This window comes from Lolium rigidum, chromosome 4 (genome assembly GCF_022539505.1).
Source record: "Lolium rigidum isolate FL_2022 chromosome 4, APGP_CSIRO_Lrig_0.1, whole genome shotgun sequence".
Lineage (NCBI taxonomy): Eukaryota > Viridiplantae > Streptophyta > Magnoliopsida > Poales > Poaceae > Lolium > Lolium rigidum.
This window is the reverse complement of record NC_061511.1, coordinates 275,862,431-275,877,015: the sequence shown is the minus strand read 5'-3', so window position 1 is coordinate 275,877,015 and position 14,585 is coordinate 275,862,431. Positions and strand designations below refer to the sequence as shown.

Sequence of the window (14,585 nt, the reverse complement as noted above, 5' to 3'; positions counted from 1 at the left end):
TCGCATTATTCTTCTCGGTGTGCTGTTGGTGGCAGCGGTAGACATTAGTGGAGGGCATGCACCGCACCAGCTCGGGGATATTCAATTATCGGACGAACCGGACGAATTTAGATGGAACCTTCATGCCAACGGTGCTTTCTCTGTGAAATCTTTCTACAACGCGATCCTTCTTTCTGATCTACCAGTTGATAATAATAAAAAGATTTGGAAGATGAAGATACCATTAAAAATTAAATTTTTGGATGGTATCTTCGTCGAGGGTAATCCTCACCAAAGATAATCTTGTTAAGCGTAATTGGCATGGAAGTACTCGATGTGTTTTCTGTCAACAGGACGAAACAATCAAGCATTTGTTCTTCCAAGTGCCAGTTCACGAGATCTATATGGTCGGTCATCCAAGTAGCGTCTACCCCGTATCGTCCGACTAGTGTTGCCAATGTATTTGGTAATTGGCTCCATGGTGTTGATTCAAGGTTTAAGTTGCTTCTTAGGGTGGGGGCGCTAGCAGCTATCCGGGCGCTTTGGCTATGTAGAAACGACAAGATTTTTAATGATAAAAATTGCTCTTTGTTGCAGGTCATCTACGGATGTACATGTATTCTCCGTTCGTGGTTACCTCTTCGCCGAGTGGAGAACCGAGACCCGTTTACGGAGGTGTACACGGTTGGAGGTCGCGTGCGAGGAATACTTTTTCCCAACATGGGCGGCAGCATAGATACCACTGATAGATGCCCCACCTACTTCTTAGGCGTTATATGTTTCATCTTGATGTGTATCTCGCCTAGTTTTTTGTTTTTATCACTTTCGAACCTGAGACAACATAAACGGCCGCACGGCAGATCCCTGCTATGCAGAGGCTGGATGTAATTGCTTATAAAAGTAATGAAAGCATCCTTTATCAAAAAAAAAAAAAAATGCACCGCACCAGCAAGGCCAGCCGTGCAATGTGCGATTGCGGCAAGGCAAGGAACGGACATCACAGCGCAGGAGTGGCCTCCCAAATCCCAATGGCATTCCATGCTTCTTCCTTCCGTGGGCTCGCGTCGAGCAGCCGTGCGCCAGGTGGAAATGAACTGTGTTTGCCTCCGGTTCTGGACTTCCTTCCAGTGACTTGCGGCGGCCGTCTGGCTGCTCGTCCATAGCGCACCGCGCGACCGTTGCCGGACACCCGAGCCGCCGCAGCAGCGCGGCGGCGCGTGTCTCGCATGCACGCCTGGCTCTGGCTGGACGCGCGGCCGAGGTGCCGTCGTGGCATGTGGCTCGCAGGTTTCCTGCCCGTGAGCGGTGAGCCGTGACCGTGCCGAGAAAGGATGTACAAGACGCTTTGACGGGAACTCACCATCGCTGCTGCTTTTCCTTTTGTCATTCACGGGTACTGGCGCCATCCTATTCATGCTGGGATCCATGCCGTAACAGTGCGTGGTCACTGTCACCCTGCTTTTTGTCGCCTGCCCCGGCCCGGAGCAACGGTTGCCAGTAATTCTCCATTGGGGACTGCTGAGCGTCCCCAGGGGATTAGATTTCTAATCCCCGGGTGGACAGCCGTTGGATGAGCTCGATTGGACCGTCTAGATCGTGACACGTGTCACAGTATACCTTAATCCCACTTTTGCTACTATAATGTACCAAAGTAGCAAAAAACGGTTCGTTTGTAGCAACATCGACCCAATTGTAGCAAAACACGGTTCACCCAAAATACACATAGATCTCGTCGGAGACTCGCCGGAGACCTCGCCGGAGACGATGTAGCAAACATGTTGTACGATTGTAGCAAAACAATTATGGTATTGTAGCAAAACCGATCACATCGAAGACCTCGCAAAAAAACTCGCCGGAGATGTCACCCAGGAACTCGCCGGAGTCATCGCCGGAAACCTCACCGGAGACATGGTAGCAAAAAATATATGCTAAAGTAGCAAAAAAAACACAAAATTGTAGCAGCTTTTTTTTGCTATTGTAGCAAAACCGACCTCACCGGACACCTCGCCGGAGAACTTATAGCAGAAATACAGAACAATTGTAGCAACGATATATAGAACAAAAGTAGCAAATCCGACTTCGCCGGAGAAGTTTGCCAGAAACATGTTTGCTACAATATTATACCAATTGTAGCGGCGCGACCGGCCGTGTGTAGCAGCGCCGACGAACTTGTGTAGCGACGCGGCCGGCCGTGTGTAGCAGCGAGTTTGCTAGCACCCGTTTGGTGCTCTCCGAAGCCATGGCTGACTCAAGCTGCTAGCTCCATGGCGAGGGCGCTGGCCATGGAAGTTAGAGAAACGACGGGAGAGGTCGGAGCGACGCCTCGTAGGCTGCAGGAAGCCCAGGGTTGAGCGCGGTGCGAGCTCCGGGCGAGCTCCGAACAGAGAAAGGCGGGCTATGGAGGCCCGGAGCATTGACGGGGAACATCAACAACGTGCGGCAACGCGGAGGCCAGCCATGAACCCGGCAGCGGCGCATAGGCCGTCCATGAGCTCGTCGGTCGGAGCTACGCGAGCAGATATGGAGGTTGAGAGGGAGGCGCTGCAGAGGTTCCCGACGTCGGCTGCCGGAGCTAGGCGAGCGGAGCATGTTCGGCCATGTCCGGAGGTGAATGAAGACTGGAATTGGAGGCGGCGACATGAGCGAAGCCATGGGGCTCGCCAGCGGCGGAGCAGGTCGCGTGGGGACGGAGCGAGGCGCCATAGGGGGTCGCCGGGCACGAGAGCTGGGCGGTGTCCGGCACGGAGCTGCCCGATGCAGTTGTGTGGTGCAGGGAAAGAGGAAAAAGGAGAACGGGCGAGGAAGAGATAAGGTTAGGGCCCACAGGGACACGCGTCACGCTGTGCGTGCGGAGGAACGGAGGAGTATTCCCCCGGGGGAAGACAAGCGTTTCCCTTCTCCATTTGGCATGGTAAACCCATTGTGCCCGCTTAATTGGGAAGAAGATATTAGGACATCAGGTGCTCGTTTTCACTCCCGCTTCTCGTGGTCTCTGCGTGATTGGAACTTTTTTTAAGCTCTACAGTAAGTTTTCCTGCATATTTATTTATTTATTTTCACTTTTGTTGAGAGTACAAAACATCAAGTGCTAGAGGAAAGCACCTAGAAAAGAAAGAATAACATAACATTATACAAATTTGAGGACCAACCTGAAGTTGGGTGGTTAGAAGGGTGGTTGTACCCTCAGCCCACCAGAGTTCAAACCCCAGGTTTGATATCTGTGTGTCTCATAAATTTGGAATATTCATTCCGTGGGAGGCGATGTTTCCGTCGACAGCGAGGCGTTTATGGTGACTTCGTCAATTTCAAGATCCAGTCCGCCGGCTCAATCCTCCGGAGGTGCTCATAGGGGTAGGGTATGGGTGTGTGCGTTCATAGGGTGAGTGTATGCGCGTGTATGTGAGCGTCTGCGTTTGTACTACGTTTCTAAAAAAACACTATACAAATTTGTCCCATTGCTTCAAGCCTGAGTATTCTTTCTCTTTGCCCTCTCAAATAAGAGACCAATCTCCATTCTGAAATTGGCACGACACATGTAGATGCTTCGAGTAATGTCCTTGAAAATGAAATTGTTTCGAGTTGTTCAGATTGCCCAACATACAAGCATGATAATCTCCAAGGAGAAAAGTTGACTAATGGCCTTCTTAATACTGTCTCTAAATCCAAAAACAGGTGCATTATTTCCATTAAAAATCGGGGCTTGCCAAGCATGATAAATATAATTCCAGCAGCAGATAGAAAAAGGACACATGAAGAAGAGGTGATTACTTAAGTCAAGATGAGCACCATTACAAATCTCACATGAGTAAGTGGCCATGAAAAAAATTATTCCTTTGTAACAACTGCCCAGTGTTCACTCGATTGTGCAAAAGAAGCCAAAAGAACACTTGGTGTTTCGATTGACAACAAGATTTCCAAATCCACTTGAGAGCTGCATAAATAATGGAATACTTCGCTTATAAGGCTTAGCCACCATAAGGACTAGCTTACTACCAAAAAAACAATCCACTGATCAGGATCAGAAGTCACTCGCAGCAACTTACACATACCTTGTAATTGATTAAATTCACCGAGAGCTTCGACAAACATAGGCAGGTAAAAATTGGTCCTGGAGGAGGGCTAGAGCCTGTACATCAGCAACAGAGATATCTTCATCCTTAGAGAAAGAAAAAGGTGAGGCGGGCTATTATGAAGATAGTGCAGAGACCAGAGCAGAGAAGAATGGTTGATCTAGACTTAACTGTGCAATGAGCAAAACCCTTGAATTTTGAGAGTCTTTTAACGCAATCTCTCCACAATTAGGAAACATCTTTAGTTTTGAAAGGAGGCAAATCTTGCAAAAAAATAATACTCCCAAACAAGCTTAACCCAAGTTAGATCAATCTTATTATAGAATTTATGAAGATGCTTCATCAAAAGATAATCATTCTACACAGAAAGGTTGATGGCTTCCAAACCTTCTTGGTCTTTTGGACGATAAACAAGATTCCAAGAAGCAAGAGATGAACTTCTTTCATCAAAGTCCTTCTTTATCCAAATGAAATGTCTCGTGTACTTGTTAAATTCATTGAGGACTCACTGATATACTTTAAGTGTACTCAGATAAAAAGTGGGCAGAGATGGAACTATTGAGTTGACAAGTCAGAGCTTATCGCCATAGTTCAAGTGCATGAAAGAAGAGGAAAGTCTCCTTTGAGAACTAAGCAGGAGGGGCATGAAGAACTCTTTTATAGGCTTAGTGGTACTGAGAGGCAACCCAAGATAAGAAAAAGGCAGACTTCGCTACTGATAGTGAAGGGTTTCAAGGAGACCCTAAAGTCCAACAACATCCACATTAATGGACTTCAAGGAGATCCTGAAGTCTAGCAACATACACATTAAGGGCGATCAAATTTGGAGTAATTGACCTGGAGACCAGAAGCAAGCCCATAACTAAGCAACAAATCCTTCCAATGCTGCAGTTTCCCTTCATCAGATGGAAGGATAATCAAGGTATCATCTGCATATTGAACAATGGGAAAGTCCTGAGTACAAGTCAAGGGAAGAAGCCTAGTCAAAATGACCCTGGAGGAAAATGGTTTAGCCCAAAGCTTTACTTCTTTTCCAAGGATCTTGAATTTAGCTGTGATTCTTTTGGTAAGGTCAGCAAAGTTGATGGAATGACTCCAAACCCTCTCCACCAGAGGTAAAAAAGCCTGCCATGTCCGACCATCTATTCTCAAAACGGAAAACTTGTGCCTTAGGGATTGTAGACTGAAATGAAATTACACAGGGGATATGATCAGAAGTTTTCATAACCAGGGGAGAAGCAATGGTTTTGAGGAAGTACTTGTCCAAGAGAGGGATGTTAAAAACCAATCAAGCCTTTGAAGGAGGGGGGCAGAATGCATATTACTCTAAGTAAACCTACGCCCTTTTAAAGGAATTTCGATCAGGCCCAAATTACTAAATTGCTTCAGCTGAAGGTAGGCTTGTTTCAATCCATATGAGATCCGATAAGATTAAAATCTCCCACAATGAGACAATCAACATCACAAGGAATGTGAACATTGTGGAACCAAGATAGGAATAGCAATTGCTTGACATTTTGACATGATGCATGTATATTGGTTAAGGTCCAACAACTATCATCAGTTGGTAGATTTCCCATCAGACGCTGACTAGGAATGAAAATGGAGACACACCAAGATTCCCCCCTTGAAAGTTATTGCCATTTGAGACCACACAACTATGTGGAATGTTCTTAAGAGCCACGGCGTGAATCTTGACAACAATTGCTCCATAAGAGCTAGCTTCTTCATCCCATGCAACAAACACCAAAATCTTGAACAACACCCTTTATATGCTCAACACTCCAAAGATCAAGGGGATATGCAACCAAGAGCAACCATCATTCTTGATTGTAGGTGAAAGTACGGTGATTAATACCCTCATTATGGTTCACAAAAGAGATAGAGTGAACACCAAACTGGTGTGAGCTATTAGGAACTGGCCAATTTTACCTCCGAGAATGTGAGGGAACAGATAGCCGACAAGGGCACTGCGGTCAAATCAGGGCGGCTGCTAGCGCTGCGACACAACCGGATCGGGGCGTCTAACCTGAAGGCGCGGCCGCATCGAAGCTCCGCGCGGCATCCATGGCAGCCGCTAGCTAGGCACTTCCGCCACGAGAAGGGATCTCGATGAACTATGAGCTTCGAGCTCCCACGTGTGCGGAATGGACATGGCGGGTGACTTTTCGACGTCGCCGAAATCGAAGGCGGGAGGTGGCGGCAAATGGAAGTGTACGGTGTGAAATTTCAACGCGCCAAGGTTTCCAAGCAGATATGGCGGCCGTTGGGAGCTTTTTATGGTGCACCTTAATTTTCTTTTTTTTCGCCGGAATTTTTAAAAGGCGGTTGTTATAACCGATGCGGCAATCTCGCAATACACATCATTATTTTCATGCAAAAATGAAGGTGCAACGTAACTTTAGATTTCCACGTCTCCTCATGTGTTGCTGCTGAATGCACTCATCTCAACCTGGATTCTAGTATTGCACTTGTTACAGAATGTTTGTTCTTACATCAGAGGCACCCAAAGAATGAAAAGAAAGGTATATAGAGAAGGGTGAAAACAAAACTATGCTTCTATGAACTAAACGAACGAGAGGCCTAGCATAAATTATTACTCCTTTTTCTTCCTACTAACAACAGCATGAACTGAAGGATTGTACTCTTTGTGCACGGGGCGATCCCAACCAACCAATCCAATTCTATGTACATGATCTCCTCTTTTGTACGGCTCGATTATACTCTTCCTCCTCCCAACCCCCAGCTCCAACCAGAACGAAAAGAAAAGAAAAAAAAAAAGAACACCGGGAAATGGACAGCTGTGAGTAACGAAGACCTAATTAACCAGCAGGGGCGTAAGCATCCCCTGCAGATACGCCTACCTCAACGCCGCCGCCTTGCCGCAGGCGGTGGCGTTCCTGAGGTGCAGCCTGGCCGTCCGGAGCAGCTCGCCGAACCTCTTGACGCCGACGGTGACGTTCTGGCGGTCCATGTATACCTTCTTCATCTCCCACCAGCCCTGGCTGCTGATCACCGACGGGTCGCGCACGACGGTGCTGTTAACCCCGTACTCGGCGGCCAGGGAGCTCTCCTCGGGCGCCACCTTGTACTCCATGTACTTGAGCCCGAGCTCCTGCGCGGGCTTGCCGTAGAAGGACTCGGCGGCCCAGTCGAGCCCGACGGGCACGATCTGGAGGAGAACGGTGCCGGGCCGCATGAAGAGGAAGTGCGTCACCGCGGCGCCGTGCACGGCCACCATGGCGTCCGCGGACGCCAGCGCGGCGTGGATAACGGGCAGCGGCGTCTGGCGGCGCAGGTTCATGACGTGCGGCGCGAAGCCGGCGCGGCGGCAGGCCGTGACCACGTGCGGCAGGTTCAGGATCACCCGGTTCTGCTTCCGGATGAAGATGAGCATCTTGGGCTTGGCGGCCTTGGCGGCGGCGTGGTCGCACGGCCGCGACGGCAGCCCGAGCGGGAGGGCCGCCGGCGCCGACGAGGATGACGGCGTAGGCTTCCCGCCGCTGTAGCCCTGGTGGAGCAGCGCCTGGAAGTCCTGGAGGCCCTTGCCTGCAAGCACGTGGATAGATCGAAAATGTTAAACACTTGCATTTTCGTGACAAAAAATAGGGAGTAAAGCTTGCGATAATGAGGACTTGAATTCGGAATCAAGTTTCACTGATTCACTGAGTTTTTTTCAAAATGAGATCCAGTGAACTATTGAAGTAGTGGGTAGCTACTCAGATCAATCAATTGAGCTCCAAATTATTAACATTTTTCGGAACAGATGTCCTAACTGACACATCGCATTTCCCTCTAAAATTAGTAAACGTTCAGACGTGTTCAGTTCTAGGCCTAGTTGCAAAATTAGCAAAGCGTTCATATGTGTCGGCATATACTCCTACCCGTGTATACACTCCGAGCAGCCACCAAATGGTGAGTGGCCAGACATGAATGCCCATAATTAGCGACCAATCGGGCCGGAAGACGTCGCTTGTCTCGCGCATTGATCACCAGCCTAGCCTAGGACGACACTATTGCTTTGGTAGGCAATGGAAATTATTCATCAGTAGCCAATGGAGAACACCAACAACCCCTCTCCCCGATCCAGCTACGAGATGGTCCAACTCGCCTGCGCGTCGCAACCCGAGATTGACCTGCTCGGTCGTTAGGCCTTTATTAAACTGGGACAAATGAACACAGCTATACTCCTTTGCGTGCGTTGGTAGCCTCCGGCGCACGACGGGGCGCATACCGGAGCCACATGTAATTGGCCAGCCCAGCTGTGAATCTGTGATGCATCAATTATTCAAGGTGGTGCTGCTCCAAGAACCGAGCCGTGAGGCTGGTAGCCGCGATCGTGCGCTCCCGGTCAACACCGCTACATTATATCTAGAGAGAAAAAAATGTCAACTCTGTTACTGTTTACTCGGTGGAGCCGGTATTTTGGATGCTGATTTTACCTAGCAGAACAAGTCAAGCAATCACATGGTTTACTCTAGTACCCTCAGCTAGCTAGCACTACTCCGTTCCACTAGTAACACCATGTGTCCCTATTAACCCACCGACACACACAAGTTGTCAGCCAATGCTATTTCCTGAATTACTCCTCCCTACTAGCCTAGTCTCATCCTTATCGTGTCTTCTTTTCCCTTTTAATCGCATGGTTTCCCTTTTACTAGTACTCCATTCATTAAAGAGTTCCATGGATTTGCCCCCCGGTCAAAATCTGGCACCTTTGTCTCGGGTTTCAAAGTTACAAAATTCGTTTAATTTTTTTCCCAAACTTGAGGCCGACCACATCATCACATGGATCGTCTGCTTTCGCTCATTCCACTTTGCGTTTTTAGACTACTTTAGGAGTGGTTAAAGAACTCACGCTAGCAATTGGGCATTTCTTTTCTTCAGATTGGGATAGATCAGTCTCGCAGAGGAAAACAAGAGCTTTGGATTAGCTACCAACCATCCATTTTTGCCCACGACCGACACCAGGATAACTTGGTGAATTCCTTAAAACCACAACAAACTGCTCCATTAACGGAGCAGGTGGCGTACTAAATCCTCAGCTAGATTGCCGGTCTGCCTGATTTACCATTAGGGCGCGTCCAGGAAGGAAAAGCTCATGCTGCGTTCTAGTACTTGTGTACACGGGTTGTGCAATTTGTACTAACAGGAAAGCTCATCTTCGTCTCGACGCTACTGAGTAGAGGTACAGCAAAGCAGCACGGAATGGCTACATGATGCGGCAGTCGTTAGCAATTGACAGTTGCCATGTACTTGTACGTCCTGGCCCACTCGCCAGCGAGAGGCACGCAAAGGAGAGGTCCACACGACCTAACTAGGCACTTCCCGACGTCACCGCCGTAGAGTACGGTACCAGATCAAGTAGAGACATCATCGCGCGCCCACCCATGAGCCATGATCGAACCACACACAACTAGCTTGGCCGAAAAGTTAGCGAGGAAGGATGACGGAGCACGAGGCCGTTTGGGTGTTGGTCTGGATAACTAACCACAACCCAACCGCCCCTGCTTTTCTCCTCCTCTCGCGCACGCACATGGTCCCAGCTTAGCAAAACCGCGCACACACTATGCACATATATAACACATCACGATCGACGGATGTCAAAATATAAAACCAAAGTTGCATGTCTTGACGCTTTTGCTCCATGCGAATGATCGACAGCAATGCCGTACCTGCCGATGGATGCTGATGCGCATCCGGTCCGAGCATGCCAAGAACAACTAATCCACTGACGCCAGATTAGGCTTAGCACTAGGGTCGTCCCAGTCCCTACATGTCCTAGTCAAACTCAAACCCGCCCCAATCCATATGCTTATCGCTAGCTAGCATCTCGGCGTGTATCCTATCGCGAGCTAAACACCACTGTCAGGCACGGACAAAACACGGTCGCTATATGTATGTGCTAGTGAGCGGTACTGCCAGCACCAACATCTCCCGCTGACGGTCATCTCTAAGGGCCACTGTCAGCCATGAACACTTTCACAATTAGGCAAAGGACTGTAATCGTCAGCCACACGGGGCCGGGATTATGACAAACGAAGCAGGTGCCCTTGGTTCTGTACCGGGCTCGCGTGCCTCATGCTGCTCCACCTCGTCGCTACAGGACAGGAAGCCGTATATACAGGGTACGTACTACCCAAACCAGGGCAGCGCATGTGGGCGTAGAAAGAAAAATTCATGACGCACCAGCGCGATCGGGTGACCAATGCCCCTGGCCGTTGCACATTTTGTGTGCCAAGAGACACACCAACACACCTAGTTCTATTTGGAAACACGAGCACCGCACCTCACCAACCTAGCCGATCGGGTTGTTATTTTCTGTATCAAGGGAAGTACGGATCCATGGCCCCGACATGCATGAGGTAATTCTTATTTGCGCAGGCACGCCTCGCCCCTACATACCTACATGCCCGATCGGTAATATTCTAACGCGCGTGACTGCGTGAGCATCCATCCATCTCCAATTCCGTTCCCTGACACGCACCTAATTTACTATTACGGCCTGCGCAGGCACCGTGCTGCAATAGTGTGGTTTAGGACGAGGAGTACAGCGGGAGGTTAGCAGCGGTACTGATGCTGTCCTGGGAGCGTACCGGCCGGTACATGGAGGCCACAATTATGCGGCGGCTGTAAATGAACCAGCACGTTACGGTGGTACTGCTACTCCGGCGTCGGCCAGATTAATTGGACTGCGCAGAGCAGCAGCCGAGCGTGGAGGTAGGTTCTAGGCCTCCGTGGAGCCCTCCTACTGCGATTTCCAGTCCCATAAATAATCGTACAAATCTCACCAAAGATTTGATTCATAAATAAAACCCATTAATTAAGGTCCTTCTGCTCTCATCAACGCCAGTGCAGCAGAGCCGCTTCCGGACTTGCAACGCGCTACAGTTACCACTGCCTGTGAACTCCTGTGTATTTACCAAATCAACAAGCACTCTCGTTTTCTTGTCCCCTATCTGCAAGAAACGGCAGGTTGTCCCGTGGTAATAAATGGACTCATATTTTACCGGTGGATGATGACGTTCCTGGCTAGACGAAAACGGCAGGGGCAGAGGCACGCTCCCGCCGGGCGGTGACGGCGACGGGAGCACCCATCCGTCCGCCGCTCGCTCATCCCGTGCGCTTTTCCGCTTTCGCCAAAGCCCACTTTTGCCTGCCCGTTTGCCGTAAAATAATCTCGCGCTCATCATCGCCGCCAGATTCTCCGTGCTCCTTGTACCTCTCGCGTATGCTTCTATACTTTTTTCCTCCCAGCACAAAAGCCATGGCCTGCTCCTAGATGAGCACATGCCGTTTACCGTTACCACCGGAATGTCAGTTGTGCGTGCGCCGACGCGCCTGTAGTACGGTCCGTGTGGGATGTCGTCGCCAGGCGAGGCGAGGCGAGGCGAAGCGAGCGCCGACCCACCGACCGATCATCAGCAGCCGCCGTCGTTTTCGCTGACCACGGATGCGTCACCCGCAATCTATCGCCTACCCAGCGTGTAGGTACAGTGACGACAGGTAAAAATGGCAGGTGGTTCCGACATGGGGTAATTAACCAACAGAGGCTAAGCTAAGCACGATGCCTCGATGCGTAGTAGGGGAGAATGATTTATCCGACCGGAATTGGCACGGATCTCGACCACCAAGCGCACGATTTCTCACGCGCCTTTTTGCTCCTCGCCACTACTTTTCCCCTCCTCAAGCAACCGGACCAAGCCGGTGGTGGCGCTGACCGACGCTGCCTCGCGATTAAGATTAAGAAGCACAAGATGGATGATCACGAAGTGCTAACGGAAAAGCACACCGGAATCGAATGCCAGGGAATGGACATTCCTAACTAACAATCGGAAATCGACGTCGCAGCGCGATGGATGGGGGCACGGCGGCATGGTCGGGATGGCGATGTGGTCAGAAATCGCAGCAGCGGATGGGGAACTGGAAATACAGGAATCGGAATTGGGGGCGTACCGTTGGGCATGAGCTTTGGGTCGACGACGAGCTCCCCGTGGATGCGTAGCCCCACGATCATCTCGTCGAAGCAGTGGACGCGGCGGTCGTAGCGGAAGTCGACGATCTTGTAGTTTGTCAGCCTCTCCAGGATGGCGCCGTAGCGGCCGAGCCACCAGTAGTGGTACTCGAGCACCACGAAGACCACCTCGCCTTGGAAGCGCTGCGAGGTGACGAAGAGCGGGATGAGGCCGTCGCTGAACTCGTGGTACACGTTGCCCGTGTACCCGCCCGTCGAGAACACCACCGCCGCCACGCCCGGCGGGTGCCGCACGTCGCACCGCCGCCGAAGGCTGTCGCGGCTGTTGGTGGAGGTGGAGGTGCCGTTGGCGGAGTCGTCGGCGACGGGCAGGATGGTGACCTCGTCGATGGTGCGCATGATGCTGTCCTCGAACTTGCGCGTGTAGGGCCGCACCTTCTCCGGCGCGGCGCCGCGGGGCGCGTCGTAGAGGAGGATGGAGGAGGTGGACGGGTCCGTGCGCGCGTCGCCCCGGAGGTAGCACACGTCGCTCCGGTAGTGGCTACGGTCGCAGCACAGCACGCCTTCTTCAGACGACGACTCTCCTCCGCCAGCCTCGCCTGCAGCGCAACCAATTCGGCATTAGCATTCTTCCCCAATTAGTCAGAAGTCCAACCAGGAAAATCCGTTAGCTAAGCTAAGCCAGCAAGCAAGCACGCGCCGGCCTATCTGAATACTACTACTCACCGCTGATGAAGGCTGAGCAGGGGAGCGACGCCGGCGAGCGCGTCTCCTGGCGGGCTTCGAGCCCGTTCTGGTTGGACGGCAGGTGGGTCTTGAACGCCTCCACATCGTCGCGCCGCTCCACGCGCTCTGTCGAACAGCTCGTCATTAATCCAGCATTCAATTCAGGGGGCCGCGGGCGGCGAAAGCGAGGGGAGGAAATTTCAGTAGGGAGGGCGCGCGCACCTGAATCGGCGGTGTTGACGACGAGGCTGGAGCTGGGGATGCGGAGCACGGTGAAGAGGCTGTAGAGCGTGAGCACCAGCAGCGGCACGAGGCGGCCCCTGCCGGCGCCCCAGGGCTTCTTGTGCGGCGGGGACGGCGGCGGGGACCTCCGGATCCACGACAGGCTCCCGGAGAGGGCGGGCTTGGGCTTGTGGTGGTGGTGATGCTGCGGCTGCTGCATCCTCTCTCCCTCTTGCTGGGTAGCAAGCTCTCTGCTCCTCAGCGCGCTCTCACCGCCGCATACTCCGGCGCACCCTGCACCCCACGAGCCGCCGCTCGCCGCCTCCTCTTCGTGCCAGGCACGGCACCCCCACGCGCGCGACCGCGGAGCTGGGCTGGACGCCGGACAGTTGGTGGACGAATTGGGCGGAGCAGGAGGGTATGTACAGCGAAGGGGGTTTTGCTGCCGGAGACGAAGGGGATGGGAGGGGAGCTAGGAGGAGTAATAGCTCCTGACGATCATGGAGGAGGGTGAGGGTGAGGCAATGAATAGAGAATGCAGAGCACTTTGGAATCACATGGAGGACAAGGGGGAACAGGGTGTTTGATGACGCTCACTCGCTCGCTAATTATACGTGCGGTGTGCCCCGCCCGCTCTGCTCTGCTCCTCGCTGGCTCGCCACGGTTCAATTGCCTTCGCCCAAAATCATATGCCGCATGTGTGCCAATTCGGCCCGGCCGCCCCGCCGGTGGTGTGCGCCATGGGGAATTTTTAGAAGTTTCTTTGCTGTCGGTTTGGTAGCCCGGCCTCGATCGCGTTCTTGGGTTTCCGGCCAGGTCGTTTTTTCGTGAGAGGAAACCGTCTTTATGCGTGTGCTCCCTTTTTTTTTCTTTTCTTGCGGAACTCGCGTTTAGGCATGTCGTGCTTGTTTTCAATCGTCTTGACCGGATCCAGCACGACTTAAACGTCCAGAGTGGCGTCACTGCCCGTGCCGTGCCACGAGTTTACCTCGCAAAAGATTCTATGGGCGTGTTTGGGCCCAAAAATATTAACAAATATTTTTTTCTTAAATTTGGTGAATAATGTTTATATTTGAAAATTTCCAGAAAAACTACGGGTTCGGGCTAGCCTAGCCCGAGTAGAACTTACCGGGATACTCTTCCCGGGCTGACCTGGTTCCATGGGCCAGGCTCTATTGTAGAGCAAACACATGACAAATGGGGGTAGGTTGTGACCCTGCCGAGACCAATCGGGCAAACCCAACCCAACGTGTGTTGTTGGGCTAGGGTTACCTGATTTTGGCGCTCATGCTAGGCGCACCCGACCAGCTCGACCAATTTCCGCATTGATCCTACCATCCCTTTCCCGCCAACCTCTTTCCCGCCATTTTATCTCATCGTCACTCTTTATAAAACCAAACCGCCGATTTGTTTTGAAGTACTAGTAACTGGTGTGCCTTGCTCGGACCAGGACTTTAGGAAAAGGAAGACGAAGGATGCAAGCTTGCCCCAGGGATGAGAGCGGAGCGTTGTTGGTGTGGCGAATTTGCGAAGGTGAAGGAGTTAGAAGATTTCACTAATAAGTTCGGCATGAAGTTGTTCACTTGTGCCAACTATGATCACCATGCACCAGC

The 14,585-nt window shown here is 51.5% G+C and overlaps 1 protein-coding gene across 1 annotated transcript; it reads right to left on the bottom strand.

Annotated features, from left to right (window-relative positions):
• Nucleotides 1-6,475: 6,475 nt before the first annotated feature.
• On the bottom strand, nt 6,476-13,192 carry LOC124705316 (xylan glycosyltransferase MUCI21-like). The gene is made up of 4 exons (XM_047237057.1): nt 12,973-13,192; nt 12,751-12,876; nt 12,006-12,623; nt 6,476-7,598 (listed from the first exon to the last, which is right to left on the bottom strand). The coding sequence occupies exons 1-4, from the start codon at nt 13,190-13,192 to the stop codon at nt 6,910-6,912; spliced, it is 1,653 nt and encodes a 550-aa protein (XP_047093013.1). The 3' UTR covers nt 6,476-6,909.
• Nucleotides 13,193-14,585: the final 1,393 nt, after the last annotated feature.